The following is a 24496-nucleotide window of genomic DNA, read 5'->3' on the forward strand; positions in this document are numbered from 1 at the left end:
TTCGACAATTTCAACCATAGCGAAATAGTTACAAACTCGTCATGAAAACAAAAGTAAAAACGACCATAATCGTCAAATGGGTTTGACAATTATGGCTTTATTGTTCGTTGACCCGTACGTTCATAACCTCACGATACAATATCTTTGACTCTCCCAACAATCCTTCTCTCAAACAAAGTATATCATAGAGTCTCTCTTGAAGTTTATGGAATTCTCGAATAATTTTTTACTATATTTTTGAGACACAACTTTTTTATTCGATATTTGAGAATTTTGTTGACATAGTTAAAGTTAAGGACATGATTTTGATATCAAATCCATGATCGTATGATATCGTCCACTTTGAGTATAAACTTTCATGACTTTACTTTTGATTTTTTTTAAAAAAAACCCATACTAATAAAGATGTATTTCTTGCGTATAAGTTCATGATCATTTCTTTAATTAACCAATATAGGACACACTCCCCCACAATCCCGAGCAAGAAGAACTCTTTGAACGAATTTAGAGAAAAAGACCAAAAACCATGATTCCGGCAAGGAGACAGAGCGGTAGGTGGCGGAGTTGACGGTGGCTAAATGGTGGTGACATGTGTCGGAATCAGCTCCTGTTTATAGTAAAAAGTGATAATCAGGCATGGGGATTATTACGATAATTTTATTTTATATATATATATATATATATTTGAAAAGTCAAAGGCTACGTGGCGGGAATATGGTGGGGACCACAAGGAAGACGGTGTTAAATGCTTTATTGACAATCACGGCATGGTTCATGTGTGATTATGTCACTTTCGACCCCACATTTTGTATTTATTGCTTTGTTAGTCAAAAATCTCAAAACCGCGACCTTAATGAGTCCTACGTCAGCATATTCGGACACGTAGTCTCAATAATGCAAGGTCATCATCTAATATGAATTTAAAAAATTCAAACTTTAATATTATAACATACTTTTCGATCGTTAAAAAAAATTCTATAAATATTATAATTAGATTTTAAATTTAATTAAAATATATATAATTAGACGGAGTGATGCACCGATTTAGATGGAGATGATGAATATAATCTCATCCTTATTCTATTTATCTAATGAGAAAAAATCAAAAGCAAAATCATAAAAGCTTATACTCAAAGTATACAATATCATACTACTGCAGAGGTCTGTAATTTCAAATATGATATCAAAATCATGCCCTTAATATTTAGCAATGTAAATAGAATCCTCAAGTCTCGAACAAAGTGTGAGTCTTGAAGGTATAGTAAAAGTGACTAAGTGTTGAACAAATGATGTACTTTATTGTTTTAAATTCATATGTAAAACAAGGTGCACTTTTCTTGTGAGATCCTACATCAGTCGGAGAGGGGAACAAAATATTTTTTTATAAAGGTGTGGAAACCTCTCGTAGTAGAGGCGTTTTAAAACTTTGAAAGGAAGTCTGGAAGGAAAAACCCAACGAGGACAATATCTACTAGTGGGCTTGAGTTGCTACAATTGGTGTAAGAGCCAGACATTGAGTGGTGTGTCAACGAGGATGCTGAGCCTCAAAGGGGGATGGACACTGCGCGTGTGCAGCGAGGACGCTGTCCCCGAAGGGGGTGGATTGTGAGATCCCACATCGGTTGGAGAGTGGAACAAAACATTTTTTATAAGGATGTGGAGATCTCTCTATAGTTGACGCGTTTTAAAATCTTGAGAAGAAACCCGGAGGGAAAGCCCAAAGAGAACAATATCTATCTGTAGTGGGCTTGGGCTGCTACATTCTTTTTCGATGGTTCAATTGTAGGAATTCTATAGGCGGGTGATCTACCAAAAGTTTTTCTCGAATGCATGTGAGTGAGGACAAACCATGCTGAAAGAACTCTTGGTATACGAGGGCTTGAGTTGTTACATTCCTTTTCGATGATTCAATTGTAGGAATTCTATAGTCGGGTGACCTACTGAAAGTTTTTCTTGAATGCATGTGAGTGAGGACAAAACATGTTGAAAGAACTCTTGGTATACGAGGGCTTGAGTTGTTACATTCCTTTTCGACGATTCAATTGTAGGAATTCTATAGTCAGGTGACCTACTGAAAGTTTTTCTCGAATGCATGTGAGTGAGGACAAAATATGCTGAAAGAACTCTTGGTATATGAGAGCTTGGACTGTTACATTCCTTTTCGATGGTTCAATTGTAGGAATTCTATAGTCGGATGATCTACTGAAAATTTTCTTCAAATGCACATGAGTGAGGACAAAACATGCCGGAAGAACTCGTGTTGGTATATGGAAATAGTCTTCATTATTAGAAGTGAGAAATAATTAATGTAACCACGTAGCAATGGATATTGGAGAATGCCCCGTACCTCGGATTTTTCCCTCTGCCTCGGGTTGTCTCGCGATCCCTTCTACAGCTTAGCCCGCAGCAGTACTTTGACCGGATCATCAAGTATATCGAATCTAGATTTCAAATCCTAGACATGAATCGTAAGTTACAATATTCCTCTCAATTTTTACAAATGTTTCAAAAATATCATCATGTTCGATTCTATCTTTCTTTCATATGTGCGGAACACCGCCCTCGCCGAAGGCTCCGACCACCCACACCCGCAGCAACTTCAGCACCGTTACCTCTCAAAACGCACTCGACCTTCCCCTCACCGCCGCAAAGTTCTTCCTTTTCGAATTTGGGTTTCCCCCATATTCTGTTATACACACAAATAACTATAAAACAATGAACAAAGCGAGAAAGAATGGCATACCTGAAAGCAGCTGCAAAAGTAGAGCCAGAAATGAGGAAGAAACGTGATTGAATGTAGCGCTGATGGAAACATGGAGTTATAATTGGTGTCATTACATCAACGCTGCACTCAATGACGTATCTTTCAATCTGGTTTGAGATAATGGAGGCGGTTCCCTTTGTTTATGGATACTTTTTATATTGAATGGTGGAGGGGCTGCAGTACACAGCTAGTTGTATACATTTGTACTATCCCTTATGGGTTGCTTATGAATGTTCCTTTCCTTCTTTTGGTTGTTCTAATTAATTGGATGTTTGATGACTTTGGTAAAAGATGTGTTTTTGTACTACTTTTTTTGTTTGTACTACAAGCTAGCCTTGTACTCCCTTTCTTTAGAATAGTTAGGAACTAACCAACATTCCCACCAAACCATTTCTTCTGTGTAAGAGTGTATACGGGTTCGGTTGGAGAACCTTTTTGGACTAACCCAGAATTTTGGATTGGTGACCGAGTAATTCGAACTTGTTTCAAAACCCAAACCTCTGTTTTTGGATTGGGTTAGGTTGAGACATTGGATTAAGACGAAAGGTTTAGAATAGTTTACTTTGATTTGTTGGTTGGATGTGCAACTAAGAGGGGGAGTAGGAGCAACGTGTGACTAAAGACATCATGTGGCGGCGAGCGACGAGTGAGATTGGGAGCGGCGTAGTGTGCTTAGTGTCTATGGTCGTATGCCTATTCTAAACCCCTTTTACATACTTTATTCTTAGATAGACCTTTCCCATTTCATGTTGTGTCAATATGAAGGTGTATAATCGTTCATCAAAATCATGTCTATACCTATCAGAGCTAAAATACCCCAAAGTGTATAATAGAAGGATATGACTAGTTATCACTTGTTACTAACGTGAGTTATATGTTATTTAAGTCGTGGTGTTTCTTTCTTTGTTTATAGTCTGATAACATTTATTTCTTTAGTTCTTCAATTTGTTTTCAAGTGTATTTCCTCATTCACGTTTTCTAAAACATTTCTCGCAAATGTGACCTGAGGCTCGAGCATATTCTGATTTTGTCTGTGAAGTCCGAATTTGTCACGGCTGACTTATTCATTAGATTAGAACAAGTGCGACACAATCGCTATCCTGCTGTCACGAGAGTGCAATTGTGACACTCAACCCACATCTACGAGCGGGATAGGCATGGTGGCATGGCACCGTGGATTATTTTGGTTGGGCAGGGTTCTTATTCTTTCAGCATCGTCGCACCACGTTTTATAATGGATCAAATTCGGTTTGCGTTTACTTGATTTTTTTTCTCTTTGAACCCAAAAACAAATGAAATTTGGTTCTAGAAAAAATAACCTTACACAACTAAATATTCTAGGTAACCCAACCCAACTCTTATAATTTATAATTTTTTATTTATTATTATTTATTATTATTATTATTATTATTTTTCTTCTAATAGGTTATTAATTTATTCTATTTTTTTAAATGAATGAATGTATGGAAAGTTATTTATAATTACCCATATTCTTAGTTATAAGGTATGATTTATAATTATTTTTAAATAGTTAAAAGAAATCGAGACCACATTCAAATAAGAGTAATCTTAGATGATAAGATGACTAATTTTTTTTTTATTAGAAGCACATTCATTTTAATGACTAAATCATAGAAACTTTATAGTTAAACGTATTTTGCTTGGAGCAACTCTATATTAGATGACTTCTTAAAAATTTTCTTAAAATACATATGAGTGAACACAAAGTATACTAATAGGACTCGTGTTGGTCTATAAGAATAGTAAAAGCGAAGAATAAGTAATGTGACTATGTTGAAGGAAAACGCAGGAACTAGATTTTTCTTAAGATGTATATGAGTGAAGACAATGTATTGGTATGTGAGAATAATGTTCATTCTTAAAAGCTAAAAACAAAGAATAAGTAATGTGATCATATCGAAATTATCGGATATCAAATCCTGAACATAAATCGATACAAGTCTAAGAATAGGCAAAGACTAGGAGTTGTGGGCAATATTACAACAGACACAGGGAAGCAAGCTAGTGACTGAAATTAGAACCGAAAGTTGGTTCCTTCGGGGCTTCTTCGGCACTTCACTGTGCCTATTGTAATGCTGCCTGCACTCCCACCAAATTCAATCTCCAGTTCTTAAAGAAACAAACCAAAAGGCACACCACCGTTTGTTCAATCTTGCATTTTCATTGCTACTTATAGCAAAACTGGTGTGGATTTTGCAGTACAAGCATTGGCTATGAACTCAATGAATTGTTGTACTCAGACCTTTCCCATGGCTGCTGATTTGATCTCTTGGGTTACTTTTGCAGTACATTGTACAGGTTCAGTACTTGTACTGCATTTTCCCATCTTATTTCCACACATTTCCCTGTTAATTGAACCCAAAATGAAAATATTTCCCCACTTGTTGACATCTCATGAATAAGACAGTTGGATATTGAAAATTAATCATATCACGTGGAACACAATAAGTTAACAACTATTAACAATAATATAAATCTAACTTAGTTGGGATTTAAAACTTTATTTTGAAGCATCTTAATTAAAAAGTTATTTCTAACCCGCCCTACCTAACACACCCTAAAGAAGCATTTAAGCTAAACATGTTCAAATAAAAAGCATTGAGGAATCTTGTGAGATCACACCATCGGTGGGGGAGGAGAGTGAAACATTCTTTATAAAGGTGGAGAACATTCTCCCTAGTAGACATGTTTTAAAAACCTTGAGGAAAAGCCCAAAAAAGAAATCCCAAAGAGGACAAGTAGTGGGCCTAGGCTGTTACAAATGGTACCCGAGCCAAACACAGCGCAATGTGCAAGCAAGGACACTGGGCCCCGAAGGAGCGAATTGGGGGTCCTGGAGAAGGGAACGAGTGCTAGCGAGAACACTAGGCCCGAGGGGAGGGATGGATTGTGAGATCCCACATCAATTGGGGAGGAGAACAAAACATTCTTTATAAAGGTGTAAAAACCTCTCTTCCAGCAGATGCGTTTTAAAAACTTTGAAGAACTTTGAAGAGAAGCCTAAAAGGAAAATTTGAAGAAGGATGGGCCGTTACAAATCCATATCCATCCCCCAAAAGACCATTAATATTCATTGTTCACAGCAAAACATTCACACCAAGACTCGCGTAGTATCCACTTTCTAAGATTCTTGTTGACAAATCTCAATTTAAAAACAATTCCAGCTTTCCACATTTTTATAAAGAACATACAAAGATTTAATATTGATACTGCCATTTTACAAGACTGTATACTCATTGGTTAAGAAAAGAAAAAGGCAGAAAGGATTATAGAAGAAAATCACAATCATGAAGTACCTCGGGCGATGGACTAAGTCTTCATGGCAGGCCTCACCAGCCCCAAGCCAGAGCCACTTCCCAAATGCTTGAAGTCTGTTGCTTCAAGAGAATCCCCATGGCCAGCAAACCCTGTGCCTCCCTTCTCCAAGTTCACCAAATCCCTTCCCTTGCATCCTTTGTTGCACACAAGGCAAACTTTATCCACAGCCATGAACTTATCAGCACACTTCTTACAGAACACATGCCCACATGTGCTTAGGGCCACAAGAGACATTGTGTTGGTTAGAGTAACCTTACAACTAGGGCATATGTATGTAACGTCGTAAGATTTCGGTTTCTTCCGCTCACTATTGTCCTCTGTGAAATGTATTGGGAAAAGGGACTTTAGCTTAAGTTTCTCGTTGCCTTCGGGACAGAATGTACTGCTTGAAGGAGCTCCTGCTTTAACAGGAGCTTCTGGTGTAGCTGAAGGCAGCCAAAATGCCTTCATGGTCCGAAGTGCCTCTTCTTCGTACGACGTAACCTTTACACTATTTGCTCCATGGAAACCATTCTTATCTTGGCTGTGGTTGCGGTCGTTGTATTGTGGTACCGCACCGTGGTTTTGCTGATCAAATGCATCGAGCTCTCTAGCTTTCTGTTGCCTCAATTTCTCTTCTGCTTCTTCCTTGTCTTGTTTCTGCTGAGCAGTATATGCAGCAAGCTTCCTGCAGGGTAACAAAAACATGATAATTAACAGAAGGACCAAACTGCATAGCCCCAAATGGGATGGATGAACAAATCAAGTTGAGGCAAACCAGAAAAGGAAAACTACATCCTACTACACTGTTCTACAATGCAACATGCAATTCTTAAAACGTTCCCATCACAATGATACGATAGCGAACTGGTCTAATATTCATATCGATAGAAACCTCAAACCTCAGTGTCGATAGCGGAATGTTAAATCAAATTCCCACCATATCAGTCAGACAATACTTGAAATACTTCTACTAGATTGATGTTTCTATGTTCATTATCGGTATCTTATTGGTATCTTATTTATGTTACTAGAAATTCACACCGAGTTACCTTATTGGTATCTCTAAATCCTTAACTATTTATTGGCATTGACCCTGTATTGAACCGTGGCCAATTCATAGTGGTCGGTAATATCTTATTTCCTTACAAACTACCAACCATGATCCCAATCAATTACCCAGAAATAAGATCAAATTTTTACCTTTGAATTACCAAAGATATAAGAAAGTCTTCAAAAAGCACGAACAAACACAGAAAACTAAGGAAAACAGTTTAAAGACAAAGAAAAAGCTACAAAATGATCAAAATTCGATCGCTATCCAAATACAGGAAGAAACTGGAATACAACTCTTTGGCACATCAATACTAACAGGTTCATAAGGATTAAAACCACTCGCCATCCACTTCTACGAACATTTTCAAAGAATTGTTTCGACTTTTGGGTGGAAGATACAATAGCCAAGCAATCAAATGTAAACATATAAATGAGTAAAAGGAACAAACCTCTGAATATCTTTCTTCTGAGCCAAAAGACACTCAAGAATACATTCTTTACAAAACGTGTGGCCCTTCTGGCAGCACATGGGATCGATGAAGGGTTTCAAGCACAGGCAGCAGACATCGAAGGGCTTGATCGAGTCCTTCCCAAGCCTCTCTTTCTGCGTTCCATATCCCAGCTTCCGTTTCTCATCATAGGTGAAGAAAGCTAGATCGTTATTGTTCTTCGAGTGTCTCTGAGGCATATTTCTCTACTCTCTCCAATTTAGAGCTCTGAAATTAACACAAATCAGCAAAATCAGAGAATTTGGGGGAGATGATGAACCCTAGAAATTAATGGAGCAAAATTCCCCTTTCCAAGTCGGGTCGGGTTTGTAGATAAATTGTAAAGAAGCTACCACAAAAACGTCGCCGTATTGAAGGTGATTTTGGTATTGGACCCTCCGACTTATCTTCCAAGCCCTGTGAGGCCCAATATGACATCCAATGAGATGAAGCTTGGAACCCACAGATTTTATAGGGCTATTTTTGTAATTTAGCCCAATAATTTTGTGCTATTTAAAATGTCTTGTTTTAAATAAATTAAAAAACTTTTTCAACAAAATGAGTGAAAACTATTCTCACAAACCAAAACGAGTCTTCACTCACATGTTTTGTAGGAAAATTTCTAAAATGTCACTCAAGACACAATTTGTTCGAGTAAAACGTGCTTAATTTTGGAGTTTTTATGATTAAGCCACGAAAAAGAATATATCTTATTGGTAAAGATATTAACTTTAAATTCTTTCAAGTGTTATTGAGTCATCCTATGTTCATGACCGTTTTAATTTAAATGGAGTATCAGTTCAGTTATGTATTCTTCCTTTATTCGAGTGTCACAATAGAAATAACTATGATATGGGCATAGAAACACATGAGGTGATTACAATACTCACTATCATTGACATATTATAACAATAACGAATGATAATATTACATACGATTATGAGACTTAGAAAAGAGATAATAGAAATTCAATCATCCCATTCTATCACGAAATTAGATAATTTAAGTTGTTTCATCTCATCCACGAGAATGACTTAGATAATCGAAAGAACACACAAATGGATAGAAGATGGTAGGAGGTTTAGAAAGCCACTCTATACATTGCTATCTTCCTTCATACTCTAAGTGCGCTTGGTCGTTGATATGTTCCACACAAAGATGCATTAAGTATCCACACAACATGAGGATCATATCTTAGCTTAAAAAGAAGGATGAAATAGGGTCGATCTCGACACCAACAATTGTACAAAGAACTTTAGTATATCACTAAAATGGATATGAATGACTATTTAGTTGCAATGCACTTTGGTGACTCATACGTCAACGTTCCATTCATTTATTTACTTCCCGTATGAGTGAAAGTACAAGTGTTACAAGTATATCGTGGAAAAATAATCATGACCCTCCTACTTTCGAACTCTACGTCCTTTTGTTTGATCCTTTTGATTAAGATGTTAGGATCGATTTTTGTTATCATGTTATATCCATTTATGTTGTTCTTGTTTTTGTATTTTCTTAATAGTTATGAAAAACCCTTTATTGTTATTATTATTATTATTATCATTGGTTTCTCTAACTATTGAAAATATATTTTTTATTTCACATTAATATAAATTAAATGCTTCATTCAAAAGTGTGAGATCCACCTGTGTTAGAAAGGAAAACAAAGCATTCTTTATAACGGTATGCAAACTTCTCCCTAATAGACGTATTTTAAAACTGTGAGGCTGACAACGATACATAACAAGCCAAAATGAACAATATTTACAAAAGTTGAGCTTGAGCTATTACAAATGGTATTAGAGTCAGACACTGGGCAGTGTGCCAGCGAGAACGCTAGGCCCCCAGTGGATTGTGAGATCCCACATCGGTTGAAGAGTGGAACGAAATATTCCTTATAAGGGTGTGGCTTGGGCCAAAACGGACAAGATCTACTAACGGTGAGTTTGGGTTATTTTAAAAAGTTTATTCTCAGACTTCAAAGCCAATTTCCATAATTCGGAGCCTCCACGGGTTCTACTTCCTAACAAGAGTCAAGACTCGAGGTAAAACAAATAATATCTATTAGCGATAGGTTTGGGCTATTACAAAAACCCTATTTTAAGACTTCAAAGTGGGTTTTCATACTTTAGGACCTCCAAAACTATCATAATGGATGAGGAACATGGGAGAAGGAAAGAGATAGGAAACATGAATCAAAAGCCACATCCACAGACATAAATAAACGTCAATCACTCTCTGTCTTGTTCTGTCCAATGTCCAAATTTTATAAGCACTGAAAACACCATAGCCACACATGTTCTTTCTTCCAATCTTCTACAATTTCCACCCATCACTCTCAGCCACAAATAAATCCACTCTCTACCGACCCTTTTCATATACATCCTACAATGACATGACATTCTACACTCTCTCTATTTTGATTTACTTTCGAGTAATTCTATGCTAAACGATTTCTTGAAAATTTTCTTAATATGCTCGTGTTGGTCTGTAGGTATAGTCTTCACTCTTTAGAAGTAAGGAATAAGTAACGTAGTCATGTAGCAGGAGATGCTGGTCAGGACCATCAAATACCAAATGCGGACTCGTGTTGGTTCCTAGAAATAGATAATTTTCATTTTTAAAAGTAAAATAATTATGGGCAACCTCCATTGCACTTGCAATTTAAATAATAATACTTATGTTAATTGCCCATCCATTGCACTTGCAATTTAAATAATATTACTTAAGTATGTTAATGATAGGCAGAAATCACATGGAGATGTCGAAAATAATATTTAAACTATATCCATTATGTATAATATATAGTTTTTAACATGTCTTAAATAAGTTTAATTTAGGATGATAATTGATAATCCCAAGAACTTTGCTCGAGATTCTTAATTTCTAAACCTTAATTAATACTATAATAGATAGCATTATTACGATGATACAAAAATCCAGGTCTTATCTTATATCATAACAAGTAAATAAAATAAACATCAAGCTATTGGGGCCCATGCATGTCACCTTAACAGCCGTTTGATGTGTTCTTCGACTTCAACGATGAAGATGATTTAATTTCATGTTCTTGATTTTGACATTTTTTTACAAACATTAACCCAAATCAAAGAACAGTTTAATGGAAGAAAACCCATCTTTTAACTGCGTTTCTTGATCATTTTGACGAGCTTGAAACCGGCGGCGGCGACAATGGAACCACTTGATTCTCATCGTCGTTGTTGTCGTCGTCGTCACGACGATATCCATCGCTGGAATCTTGATGGTTGTCGGCGACGTTATTTTGGGCATTAAGACAAGATTGACAAACGGAGATGGTAGGGGAAAGCTTGCGGCCAGTGGCAGTCCAAGGCGTGAAGGATTGGCAAATATGGCATAGCAAAGTGCGTGAGTGCTTCTCGACGATGAAGTTGGCTGAATGAACATTGGCGTCGCAACTCCAACACAAATTGGCTTGGTCGGATTCACAATATGTATTGGCTCTTGAAGCGCAAAGCTCACACTTCTTCTTCATAGTATTGGTGGGATGAGAGCATCGGATCCCTTTTGTTGTGGTTTGGGCTTTTAAAAGAACATAGGGACATATGGTGGGTAGGGGGTGCTTGGTTGTGTGCAAGTTGTTAAATTAAGAGCTATTTTGATTTAAATTTTTCTGTTTTTGATTCGACACGAGGGGGGAACTTGGGCTCATGTGTGTAGAATAGTGTTCTCTAGAAACGTCTGTTTTTCCATGTTTTTGAGAGTGGGGAATATGAACTAGAAATGGAATTAATGGGTTTTGTTTTGGGAATTTGAGCTTGGAAATGGGTGAGGATTTGCTTGTTTTGTAAGAGTAATTAGTGAAGATCATTTTAGTCTCTCACCCATCATGTATTTTCATCTTTGTGTGATCCCATTTCATCCTTTACTCCATATGTTGGTTGAAAGTAAAAGAATGATGATGTAGAGCTTTGAAAGTGTTGTTTTTTGTGTTAAAAAGGTTGAGTGTTTGTATAGTTTCTATTTCTTAGCTTATTTGATTCACAAGGTGCCTCATACAATATGAAAAGAGAAGCTTTATGATGCACAAAGCCATTAGCCATTAGCCAACTTGGCTCCTCTCACACTAAATGATGCACAAAGCCTAAAGAAGAGGCTTAGTTGGTTCCAAGTTCATTAGCATTCTCAATTGAGGCTTTGTCTCAATGCTTATGAGTGTGACTCCAATGTCCATGTTTGTCTTAGAGTTTGACTTCACCACGTTCGCGACTGATCTTCTTCATGAATCTCATTGTTTTCGAGTGCCACATAGATTGTTTGATCTCTTGAAATTCTTAACATGCTTTGTGGTTGTAGCTGTCTAGAATCTCATTATTTTTTAGTGCCACATAGATTGTTTGATCTCTTGAAATTCTTAATATGTTTTGTGGTTGTAGCTGTCTAGAAGTGAGTGAGTTTTTTTGTATCATGATTAGTCTTGTGACTTTGCAAGTTTGGTGTCGAAAAATTTTATTTGGTACTATTGAGATATACCCATTTCCAAATCGTTGGAGGAATTAAGAAACTCAACAGCAATAACTACAACACGTATGTAACATACATGATGTCTTATCTACAAGGACAAAACCTATAGGAAGTCGTTGGCGGAAGTAAAATTATGATGCAAGAAGAGGATCCTAATGGAGAATCAAAATAGGAAAAACAATGGTTGCCTTGAAGACCACAGTCGAAGAAGAGATGTTGGAATACATTCGAGATGACAAGACAATGAAAGAAGCATGAAATACGCTCTCGTGATGCTTTTCTCAAAGAAGAATGATCAAGGTACAACTTCTAGAGAACAAAATGTTATCAATTTCACAACATGCATGACGATTGTTCAATACTTCCATAGGTCAAGTCTATATGTCGAGTCGAGAGATTACTGAACTAGATTTAGATTTCGTCATTGGATAATCTTGAATGAAGAGGATCATCATCCATGAATTGCGACTAGAGTATAGAAACTTCTTTATTACTGTATAAGGAAGGCCCGCTCAAGTAGAGTTTGAAAATTTGCTAGCAAGCGAAGAAGCCATAACTGAGAAAATGGGAGGCATCAGGCTGAAGAGTGAAGAAGAAGTTCTCTACATAAGTAAAGATCGGAGCAACAATAAAATATGTGAAAACAAAAATAGTGACAAAGGAAGAAGTCACTAAGGAACCGCACGACATGAGAGAACTCAGAAGAATGACTACAAGAGTTTTCAAGAGAAAAGAGTTGAAGACATTTGCTATAATTGCGAAAAGAAGGATCCCATGTCTAAGGATTGTTGGTCCAAGAGAAAAGTTCGTTAGGCTTTCTCTTATGGACCCAACATCCTCGCTGACACTCGTTTCTCTTTCTAATTGATGTGTGATCTCACACTAACGCACTTTCGGGGTCCCAATGACACACCACTTGACATCCACCTTCCTTCAGGGCTCAGCATCGTCGCTGATACACCACTCGATGTCTGACTCTAATACCATTTGTAACAACCAAGTCCACCTAGCAGATACTGTCCTCCTTGGACTTTTCCTTTCAAGGTTTAGAATACTCGCTCGCACTCGTTCATCTCTCTAATCGATATGAGATCTCACATATATGAAAATATATTATATTTATATATAAAAAGTAAGACGAGAGAGGAATATAGGCGGGATTGAAGATGGAGACGAGAACTGTGAATAAAATCCTAGTCCCCGACTCCGTTTAGCTAACAAAGAAACTTTTCTCATTACGCATTTGTGATTAAATAAGAATTCTTCACTCATTAAATATACTATCTCTATTCATATAGCTTTCAATCTACTACAATAATGAGTCCTATTTTCATTAGTTTTAAATTCATAGTTGCACAATATTTTATCCCTCTCATTATCACATAAAACCAAGTGACACAAACCATATTTTAATATTCAATATAAAAGTAAGTAAAGATTATAAAATACAAATCAAACAAACTTTACATTATTTATGCAATAAATAATCAAAGGAAAGAAAAACAAAGCATATGCATATGTAGTGTGTGTATATATATATATGTATATATCTATTTAAATTTCCTTAACTTTTGCTGAAATAAATGTGTAGAGAATTGCATCAATCCAGGGCTAAGTTTGAACATGAGCATACAAAATTCAGCTTCACTCAATGCACCATCTCCATCCAAATCTCCTTCGCTCACCATCCCCATAGCTTCTTCTTCCTCCAATCCCAAAAACCCCATCTTTGTTCTTAAGCTCTCTGCCGTTATAACCCCTTTTTCTTTATCCATAAGCAAACGAAACCCATATCTCAGTTCCTCCATAAACCCTTTTACTCCAAGTTTCTCCACCATTGCAGGGAAGAAATCTCTGAACAAAACGACCCTGTTTCTTGACCCCATTGTGGATTATGAGATTGGAATGACAGAAATTTTGTTGTTGAAGGGTATTTATTGAGAAAGGAAGCGTGGAAATGAGGGAAGACAAGGAAGAATTTGGTTTTTATTTTATTTTTGTGAAAATTAATGAAGCTTTTGATGTTGTTAAGAAATGTTGGAACACGACCGTTTCTTTGTCGGAATTGTGGCTCCAAACTTCGTGGAAGCTGCTTGGGAAGGAACACACGACCATCGTGTTTAGGTTTTGAATTTACACGATGTTTCAGAGTTTAAATCCATAAAGGTTGGAACTTGAGAATAATCTGTTGGGTTTTGATGGGTTTGACAGATGAGGACTTCAATCTATATGGATTGGGTTTGAATTGGTCTTCCAATATGAATTAAATTATCTTATTTTCAAAGCTAATAATTACCATTTTTGAACTTATCATGTGAACAAATAATTAGAGATGAAGCGTAAGGAGTAGACTCCTCATTAAATTGCATTACAACTTCCTTCAATTACTTTCATTATTTCCTCTCCAACTTTATTTCTTATTTGACCCGGAAAATTCGATCCACCTAATTCATGGGTTTTGATTGGGTAATCAACTTATTTGAATTAGGCTGAAAAACGAAAACTTTATGAGTTGAGTCGTTGAGGGTGATTGAGAGTAAGAAACACGATCTGTATACGAGACCTTTTGGAAAATCAAAAGCAAAGCTCCGTGATTTCTAACTGGGGTTGGTTTATTGATTCTTCTGAAAGAATAAATAGATGTTTTACGTGTTAATACTTTTACTTGTATTAGAATTAAATCTGATAAATGTCTCGAACCAGGTGACATAAACATTCCATTTTTATTATAATATGTAATTTCACGAGATTTTTCGTCTTTCACACCAAGAAAATTTGGAAAATTTCCATCTTTCAAACTTAAAAAAAAAAAAATTGAAATTTTTATCTTTATAGGTGAAATTTCCATGAATTTTTATCTAAACAACCAAAAGTTAAACACTTTACCTTACCATTGCTTATATATATTTAATTTACATGTTTTGAATCGTTACAATATGACATACGTTCGACGTCAGTTTTATCAATTGAGACCATATTCGAAGGAGAATGATCTTGACGATATAATGATTAAGAAAGTCTTAAATAAAATAAAAGTTACTATCTATATAACCAAGATGCATCTTTCTTTTCGGTTGCTCAATCGTAAGAACTTCATGGTTTACTTGGAACAATTCTATATTGGGTGACCTCGGTGAGTAAAGACAAAACATGTTGGAAAGACTCGTGTTGGTTTGTGAGGGTAGTCTTCATTCTTAAGAAGAAATGAGTAGGTAACAACATGACCATGCAGCAGGAGACAATAGCATTACCTTATATCTTGGTTCTAAACCATCATATCCATTAGAACCTTATAAAGTCCCTCCAATTGTTTGATTCACGTTGTCATAAACGACCATGAATGCTTATCTAGGCTTGGGTCATCTCGTCTCAATGCAACGTTGCTTTTGTTGCAGCTAGAACAATTTTTATATATATCCGTGAAAAAACATGATTATTAACTCATATTTTGTACAATCCGAATCAAAATACCAACGCCTATTGGCTCTATAGGAAGTGGCTATTTTGAATCACATGAAGGATTCCACTCTGTTAGTTCATTGCAAGTCAAAAAACGATGATTTAGGTGAACATATGATCCAGCCTCAAGGCAAATACTATTGGATGTTCGGTGAAAATTTATGACAAACAACACTATTTTGGTGCAATTTCAGTAGCAAACATGGACAGACTTCTGGTAAAGTGTTTTGGTCAGATAAAGGAAATTGGCTTAGTGATCGATGTGATCGTAATACCTGCGTTTAGGCAGCGAGAGACGATGGCATTTCCTTACGTCTTGGTTCGTTTGATTCATATCAATTAATATACCCTTGGAAATGATTTCACCCAACCTTAGTTGAGTTAATTTCAACTCGAACACAACGGTTGATCCAAACATAATACTTTAAGCAATGACAACCCTTATTAGTTCTTTAAATGTCAATCCATTAATGTCAAGCATGTTGATGGTAATTAAAATAAAACTCAACATAGTTGTTTTTTTTTTCTTCGTATAATTAAATGTCACATTAACCTCATGAAGTTAAAAATGGTTCAAATAAGATTATTAATTTAGTCTCTAAACTTTAGTCCCTAAACTATTAAAATTATAAATTTAATTCTATTTCAATTAGTAAAATGATATTAGATCATGATATGCTATGACATGCTATGAAATGTTTTGAAATAAAGAACAGCTACAAAGCACAACCTCATGCTATGATTTTAAAGTTATGTTATGAATGAAACGATTTAAGGAAGTTTAAATATGCATGTCTCTGAGTATAATATGTGAGGAAAGAATAGAGGTCGTCTTGTGAAGTATTTTAGCATATATGAAAAATTGGTTTAGTGATCAATGTTACGATGTAATTGAGCTTCATTGGGTTGATTGCATTTCCTTACATCTTTGTGTACATAAACATTGAGTTACTTCCCATTTACGATGATGAGTATGAACGCATACGCTACGATGATGATGGTGATATTGCCGCGCATGACACTCAGGGGTCAGTGACCTCCAGAGTTCGCAATGGACAGCTAGCTCGACTAGTCCAGGGGTGGTGCGAACCGTCTGGGTATCCACGCTCGCACGTGTGGGTCGTCTGTAGGGATGTACCACACATCCAATTTTGTCCGAGCTGGAAGTCACCCCTATGATGGTTTTAACGATAGGTCCCTAGATCATGAGTTGCATGTGTTTGGATTCTCTAAACGCAATAGTGTGGGTTACTAAGTATTTCTTAAAATACTCCAGCCACGTGCAATTTCTATTTCAGGTAAAGGCAAGACATCCTGTACAGCTGATGATGGAATCGAAATTCGAGACCATGACACATGCATAGAGTAGTTGTACTTCTTTTCTTAGATTTAGGTTAGAATAGGGTGTTTTTAATTTTAATGCTTATTTATTTCACTTAGTATTTCTTTGTGTCGTTTTAAAGATGTTTTCGGAACACGTAAGTCTATGGTAAACACAACATATCAACTTTCCACCCTCAGTCAAACTTTTCTCCGTTGGAGTTTCCAAACATGAAATTTTATTGAGTTCCCAAATATGAAGAATAATAAGTGCATAAACTCATGAAATTTCGTCGAGTTTAATTTCATCGAGTTCTCAAACACGACAACTATATGATTTAGATTCACCGTCAATTACTTTATATTCAACCTTGCTAATAGGATGAACTTGAAAAAATAAAACCATAATCAACCAAATAGGATTAAGAACCACTTTTGTGTCTAGATAATGAACAAGAACGGAAGGCATGAAAATAATTAAGAACTCTCATAAGCTTTCTTTTCGTTTGAATTCGATATGCTAACGTTTCTATTTAGATCAACTCAAGCCACCACTGTGTCCTTTTCAAATATGTCCTAATTGATCAAAATGGTTGATCCAAGAATGAATTTGTTTTGTGGTTTTGTTGCTTGTTTTTGCATCCGTCGTTAGCAACAACATGTTGTTATCGATTAGATTTGGTTCCTTATGGATTTGTGGAAAAAAAGTGTTCATATTAAACTCCAAAAAAAAAAAATGAAACCTCAAAACATCCTATGTTTCATCCTATTGTGAATCAAACAGGATTATTAACTCAGGTTTTGCACAATCTGATACCAAATACGAGCGCCCATTGTCTCCATGCCGAGTGGTTATTTTGAATCACATGAATGATTCTGTTAGCTCATTATAAGTCGAAAGATGACGATTTAGGTAAGCATGTGATCCAGCCTTGGAGCAAATATGACCGGATGTTTAATGAAAATCTTTGGCAAACAACACTATTCTGGTGCTATTTTAGCAGCAAACATAGGCACACTTCTGGTCAAGTGTTTTGAATAGTGATCGATGTGAAAGTAATACCTGCAAGTGGGTTGCGGGTGACGATGGCATTTCCTTACGTTATGGTTCGCTCGATTCATATCAATTAATAAACCTTTGGAAATGATCTTACTCAACCTTCCGTTGATTTCAACTCAAACACAACTGTAGATCCAAATATAATGCTTTATGAATGATAACCCTTATTAGTTCTTTAAATGTCAATCTTAGTATATTGATGATAATAAAAATAAAACTTAACATAGTTCTAAAAAATACGATATAGGGTTTAGGGTTTAGACGTTTTTTAAAACCGTGAGACGATGATAATACCTAACAGGACAAAACGAATAATATTACTAGCGGTTAACTTAAGATGTCACATTGGTTATGTTAGAAAGTGAAGAGATGGGCTCTAAAAATCGAGGTCTCTTGCTTTCTTTCATCCCATTTGAACGATTTGGAACGTATCGAAGAGTACACTCCCTGCATCAAAATTAAATTCGGTAAATGACTTTAATATATGATTATGATTAAAATTGGTAAAAATATGACCATTTTTTAAAAAAATAAAAACAAAATACGACTTCGTTGACATTTATATAATCATGATTAATGGCTTCACACGATACTTAATTAATTGTTTATTTTGTTTTTTTTTTCAAAAGTAGGTGGTCTCCGACTAATATGAGACTTCACAATCCACTCCCTTTAGTTTAGTGGCCTAACGTCCTTGCTAATGCACCATTCGATGTACCATTTGTAACAGTCCAAGTTCACTACTAGCAGATATTGTCTCTCCAACCAACCTTATCATCCATGTTTTTATTTTCTAACCTTTGAACAATTGTTGATTGGTACAACATCTATTGTTCTTCCTATATAAGACCATTAAAACAAATTGGTTTTTCTACCCAATGCACTATCTTGCTATAATTGTGGTAAGTGTCACATTGTTTACCGAATAGGTATCTAAATTTTGTTGAGATGAGTCCGTGTTGCCTTCATTTGGTCTGCCAACAAAGCCAGGTTGCTTTAGAGAAGGAAGATTTACCATTTCACTATTGAGCATTGAAATAACCGTGGAGACGTTTGGTCTATCTTTTATAAATTCTTGAACGCATAAGAGCCCTACATGAATGCATCTCAAAATTTCTTGATGGTAGCACAATCATATATTGTCGGTTCAATCACAGGAACAAGGTTGCTTTCCAACCACAGCTTCCATGCCTGAAATCAAGTTAAGAAGAAATTTGTATGAGACATTGAGATTTGAATGGTATTATCAACTTGTACGTGGAGTTTTGTAGACGTACGAATCCCAATAAGCTTATGGCATATTCATGGTTGTAGAAATCGGTATTTTTTCTTCCACTCATAATTTCGAGCAATAACACTCCAAAGCTAAATACATCTGTTTTCTCTGAAAAATGACCTTGCATTGCATACTCCGGAGACATATATCCACTATATTAAATAAACACACATGAATGACTTTCTTTTAGCTGCATAAAAGTACGTAATCAAATTACTATAAAATGATGAGAAGTGTACTTACTAAGTTCCAACGACTCTTATGGTGTTAGCCTGAACTTTGTTGTCACAAAAAATTCTTGCCATACCGAAGTCTGAAATTTTAGGGTTTAAGTCTTTGTCTAGTAATATATTACTTGCTTTCAAATCTCTATGAATGATTTTCAATCTTGAATCCCTATGAAGATAAAGGAGACCTCAAGCAATTCCGTCGATAATATTGAATCTCTTCCACCAATCCAAAAGTTCTTGTTTTCGAGAGCCTATAAATGAATGGAATTTTGTTTTGATTAGTGAATCAACTCCGAACACAACAAGAACTTCGTCAAATTTTCACAAATATCTTACCAAAAATTAACGCATCCAAGCTAGGTGGGGCATGTACTCATAAATCAACATCTTTTCTTCTCCATCGATGCAACAACCAAAGAGGCGTACAAGATTTCTATGTTGTAGCTTAGAAATCACCTTCACTTCATTCATAAATTCTTCGTACCCTTGGTTGGAGGCTCTCGATAGCCTCTTTACAGCTATTTCTTGTCCATTTAAGAATTTTTCCTGTCGAAAATTGCCCACGAGATCAAAATAGGTAGAAAGTAATGGAAGTGGAAGAATAACTTGAGGGAAGAACTTTAAGCACTTATGTTTATTAATTCTTTTTTTAGTTGGGTAAATAGCATACCTCTGTTTAGAGTGGAGTTTGCATGATCAATCTCCTAAACTTTCAAATCAAAATCTCCTAAACTTTCAAATCAATATCTGAATCTTCCTAATTCGTCTCGTAAACTTTTAAATTAGTGACTACTAAATTATCCTAAAATCGATTTAGGTTAACAAGTTCTTTTACTAAGTCAAGCTTATTAACTTACAAATAAGACATATTTTCATGAACGGATATAAAAACTACCTACCTTATAGACAGGACCAAAGCCACCTTGCCCAAGCTTGTTGCTAAGAGCAAAATTGTTGGTAGCAATTGCGAGCTTCTCAATATCATAAAAGGGTACCTCTTCAAGTTTGATATCATTCCCAATCATGTCATCCTCCCTTGTAAGTTTCGAACCCTTTTGTTGGCCTCAAATAATTTAATGTGAGTTGTGAGTTATGTTTGGATTGACAAATATAGGAGTAATGTAATCTTTTGGATTACCTTGGTTGTAAGTCTTCCATTTACACCAAACAAATACGGCAATTATGAAGATGATAAAGGTCGTCGGTAGCACGATTGCTGTAATAGTTCCTTTTTTGTTATTTACATTATCTGTGAATGAAGGAAATAATACAAAATTTTAGATGGAACAATATCGTAATAGTTCAAGCTCACCACTAATAGATATTGTTAGTTTTGGACTTTTATGTATCGTTGTCAGCCTCGTGGTTTTAAACATGTATACTGGGGAGAGGATTCCACACCCTTATAAGAAATGTATATGAGATCTAACAATCCACCTCCTTGGGGGCTAGCGTCCTCACTAGCACACCGATCGGTGTCTAACTTTGATATCATTTCTAACTGCTTAAGTTTACCGCTGGTAGATATTGTTCACTTTGACTCAGTTAAGTATAGTCGTTAGCCTCACGATTTAAAAACGTGTATACTAGGGAGAGGTTTCTATATCCATATAAGAAATATTTTGTTCCCTCCTCCAACCGATTTGGGATCACTTTGGCTCGTTACGTATCGTCGTCAACCTCACAATTTTAAAACACATATACTAGAGAGAGGTTTCCACTTATAAGAAATGTTTCATTTTTCTCTTCAATCGATGTGGGATCTAACAATCCACTCCACCCAGGGGCCAACCTCCTCGCTGGCACAGGCACACTGTTCAGTGTCGGGCTCTGATACTATTTGTAACAGCCTAAGCCCACCATTAACAGATATTTCCCACTTTGGCCCATTACATATCGCCGTCAATCTCACGGTTTTAAAATGCATAAACTAAGAAAAGGTTTTCACACCCTTCTAAGGAATGTTTCGTTCCCCTCTAACAATCTACCCCCATTGGGGGCCAGCGTCCTCGCTAATATATTGCCTAGTGTCTAGCTTTGATACCATTTTTAACCTCTCAAGCCCACCACTTGCAAATATTATCCGTTTCGACTTGTTACGTTTAGTCATCAACCTCACAATTTTAAAATGCATATACTAGAGAGAGTTTTCACATTTTTATAAAAAAAAAATGTTCCGACTAGAGAGAGAGTTTAGGGAGAGTACATACTTGGATGATCTAATTCTCCATAAGCCATTCGTATGTAAAGATCAGCTCCACCAATCTCAAACTTTTGCATATCAATTAACTCCTCCCTTCTCCATTGCATACAACGAAGACCATCTTCATAAGCAATAGCGTTACACGAACAATTCTGAATAAGAAAGAGTAGACCATTCAGCAAAGTAAGGCACTTTAACCCTTTCAACTTTCTGAAACCCATCTTCTTGAACACTACCATTGTTCAACCTCTTACATTGCAATGGCATCCTCTTAACACATCCACCACTCCAATCTCCTTGCTTCCACTCCTCCTCATGAGGTAATCTTGACCTTCTCTTTGGTTCTTGTGTTCGTGATGACTTTCATGGAAGTCAAGAATTTATTAGATGGGTTTTTGAAACTCTCCCATATGATCTTCCCAGAAGTTGAATTTTCCAAAACGAGGTTGCCTGAATCCAAAATTCGGGCGATTGAATCTATGCTTGTTGTTGTTGAAGAAGAGGATGAAATGTTTGAAGACCAGAGGACGGTGTCGTTTTGATCCAACACGACAAGATTCCCATCCTTGGAAATCGTGAAAATCCCCGAAGTATGATTCAGAGGGTTGTTTGCATTAGCTACCCATACGACAGTTTGCAAGGGGATTTTGGTGTACCAAATTCCGACATATCGGGCGGTTGAATTGAGTGGTGAGAAGAAGCCCAGCTCGAAGGAGCTTCCATTGGATGTTATGGTAGCTTGGTCTTTGATGAAACTTGTTGATGTGATCGTATCTTTGCCATAACCAAATCTTGAAGCGAAGCAAGTAAATGAGAGAAGAAGAAGAAGAAGAAGAAGACGATGACGACTGTGACGATATGAAAATCTCGAGCTGATCTTTCTGGTCGCCATGGATCTCTCTATCATCATAGTTATTGAACTTAAACTGGGTGGAAAATTAGTCTGTAAAAAACAGACTCGGGGAGGTTGTCAACCTCTCAAAGTCATCCAATTCAGCTCGTTCTAGTCGCTTTCTTGTTTTTTTTTTAAGTAAGAGTTGAAGATTATGTTTTTTTATACAATAAAAATGTAGAGATGTTCATCGAGTAGGTAGAAATGGGAAGTATTTTCCGTTCATATCAGCTACTATTTTAATTATGATAGTTCCAAATTTCTCATTTCTTTTTTTGCTCAATTGGGATGGAATTTTTTAATATTTGTTTCAAAAAAAGTTTTGAATGGATACTTCTTTTAACTTTCCTATAACAAATAAAAAATTTCCTTCAAATTTGTTCTTCTAAACAAAATTACCCACAAGTTTGATGAAGGAATAGAGCGTTGAAGGAGTCTCAAACACCAATTTCCATTCATGTTCACCATTAAAGGAGGAAATTTAAGCTTGAAATTTCAATCCGAGCCTACAAACAAAGTCGTCGAGAGACCAATCTCATTCGATTTTTGCACCTTCAAGAAATATTTCAATCAGAACGTGTTCTGTTGAAGAAAGCCATTTCTCGGCCAAATGAGTCCTACCCATTTAAATTTTAATATTACAATCTCTTTCTCCCTACTTTATCCGTTAGTGACCTTATCTAAAAGTCTTTGAATTGACTTAGTATTCAGTGGAAATGGCTTCGAAATTTCATAATATTTCGAATTTTCTTTCCAAACAAAACTATGTGAACTGACAAATATTATATACCAATTTCGAGAAAAACTAATACACATGTCATTGACTTTCTTTAATACAAATAAATTTTGAGTATGATAAAATTTTAAGAAATGGATCAAATAGTTCTTAGCTTAAATGAGTTTATTTTTAAAAAGTTGTAATAAACATTTTTTAATTTCAGGTCGCTAAAGAGAGTGAGGATAAAGAAGTCTTTTTGTTTTGTTCTCGATCTATCCACACGTCCTCCAAGTAAGCAAATGAACCCAACAATATGATAACATACAATTAATTAGGAGTAACAAACTAGTCGTACTCCGTCGTAGTACATTATGAGCTAATGTCACTCTGAAATGTCTAGTATAAAAGATGGCAAAAAAAAGTCGAAGAGGTTAGAATGAACATGCGCTCTATAAGACATTCTCTATTACTTATTGTTCGAAGAGTTACTAACTTCAATATTCAATGCACTCACAATTGATCTTTGCACCAAGTTATTTTATCCACTTCACAAAGAACTTGTGGCACCCGAATAAAGGAGGGATACGTGAATGAACCAAAATAGTGTTCGAATGAGAGCGAACTTGAGGATAGGATGAGTAAAAAAAACTTAAAGTAAATGAAATTTACTACCTATATCAACACGATGCACCTTTCTTTTCGGTGGCTTAATTATAGAAACAGTGTTGGTATGTGGGGATAGTTTTCACTCTTAAGAAGTAAGAATTAGATAACGTGACCATTACTAATCGAAATAGATGGAACCCCTCTATATGCACGCCCTCAACACTTGCCTCACAATTTGAATACCTTGCAAGGCTAGCACCTTAATGCCAATTGTAGGGTCTCGATGCTCTATGTGTGAAATTTTTGGCTTGTTTTGTGCATTTTGGAGAGTCCCAATGCTTTCCTCACCGGCGTTTTGGCTTGGTTTCGATCTTCTCTGTTGTGTCGTAGTGCCAAAACCTCGCACAGCTCTAATACCACTTGTTGTGTTGTAACGTCACAACCTTCAAATCTCTGATACTATTTATTGTGCTATATAATGCCACAACAAAAAATAGTTTGATATCCAATTGTTGTAGCGAAATGTCACAACCAAAATGTTCTGATACCACTTGTTGTGTCAAATGCCACAACCAAATTGTACTAATACCCAATTGTTGTAGC

General features: G+C 36.0%; 4 protein-coding genes across 5 annotated transcripts; all 4 read right to left on the minus strand.

Annotated features, from left to right (window-relative positions):
• Positions 1-4651: 4651 nt before the first annotated feature.
• LOC111490154 (E3 ubiquitin-protein ligase CSU1-like) lies at positions 4652-7933 on the minus strand. 2 transcript variants are annotated; one of them, XM_023138665.1, is made up of 3 exons: positions 7588-7933; positions 6082-6770; positions 4652-5130 (listed from the first exon to the last, which is right to left on the minus strand). In XM_023138665.1, the coding sequence occupies exons 1-2, from the start codon at positions 7824-7826 to the stop codon at positions 6095-6097; spliced, it is 915 nt and encodes a 304-aa protein (XP_022994433.1). In that variant the 5' UTR covers positions 7827-7933; the 3' UTR covers positions 4652-5130; positions 6082-6094. The 2 variants fall into 2 exon arrangements, with proteins under 2 accessions (XP_022994433.1, XP_022994432.1); XM_023138664.1 differs by lacking the exon at positions 4652-5130 and having other exon boundaries at positions 5830-6770; positions 7588-7932.
• Positions 7934-10783: 2850 nt separating this feature from the next.
• LOC111489941 (zinc finger protein CONSTANS-LIKE 9-like) lies at positions 10784-11140 on the minus strand. The gene has a single exon (XM_023138343.1). The coding sequence runs from the start codon at positions 11138-11140 to the stop codon at positions 10784-10786; it is 357 nt and encodes a 118-aa protein (XP_022994111.1).
• A 984-nt stretch (positions 11141-12124) lies between these two features.
• Positions 12125-14015, minus strand: LOC111489942 (calcium-binding protein KIC-like). The gene is made up of 2 exons (XM_023138344.1): positions 13763-14015; positions 12125-12183 (listed from the first exon to the last, which is right to left on the minus strand). The coding sequence occupies exons 1-2, from the start codon at positions 14013-14015 to the stop codon at positions 12125-12127; spliced, it is 312 nt and encodes a 103-aa protein (XP_022994112.1).
• A 4768-nt stretch (positions 14016-18783) lies between these two features.
• LOC111490206 (G-type lectin S-receptor-like serine/threonine-protein kinase SD1-13) lies at positions 18784-22736 on the minus strand. Its single transcript, XM_023138735.1, is given in 11 exon segments — positions 18784-19102; positions 19105-19159; positions 19246-19396; positions 19488-19725; positions 19811-19834; positions 19837-20020; positions 20374-20537; positions 20613-20723; positions 21685-21836; positions 21838-21998; positions 22000-22736. Coding segments are annotated over 11 exon segments (2061 nt in total). The 5' UTR covers positions 22570-22736; the 3' UTR covers positions 18784-18851.
• Between the last annotated feature and the right edge of the window lie 1760 nt (positions 22737-24496).

Source organism: Cucurbita maxima, unplaced genomic scaffold (assembly GCF_002738345.1).
Source record: "Cucurbita maxima cultivar Rimu unplaced genomic scaffold, Cmax_1.0 Cma_Scf00015, whole genome shotgun sequence".
NCBI lineage: Eukaryota > Viridiplantae > Streptophyta > Magnoliopsida > Cucurbitales > Cucurbitaceae > Cucurbita > Cucurbita maxima.

Excerpts from the sequence above, each read along its gene's own strand:
- LOC111490154 (XM_023138665.1), bottom strand. The coding sequence starts at position 7,826 with ATGCCTCAGAGACACTCGAAGAACAATAACGATCTAGCTTTCTTCACC. Across the intron at positions 6,771-7,587 it reads CAGAAGAAAGATATTCAGAG|GAAGCTTGCTGCATATACTG; the intron begins GTTTGTTCCTTT and ends GTTACCCTGCAG.
- LOC111489941 (XM_023138343.1), bottom strand. The coding sequence starts at position 11,140 with ATGAAGAAGAAGTGTGAGCTTTGCGCTTCAAGAGCCAATACATATTGT.
- LOC111489942 (XM_023138344.1), bottom strand. The coding sequence starts at position 14,015 with ATGGGGTCAAGAAACAGGGTCGTTTTGTTCAGAGATTTCTTCCCTGCA. Across the intron at positions 12,184-13,762 it reads ATTGAGTGAAGCTGAATTTT|TTATTGCTGTTGAGTTTCTT; the intron begins GTATGCTCATGT and ends TACGTGTTGTAG.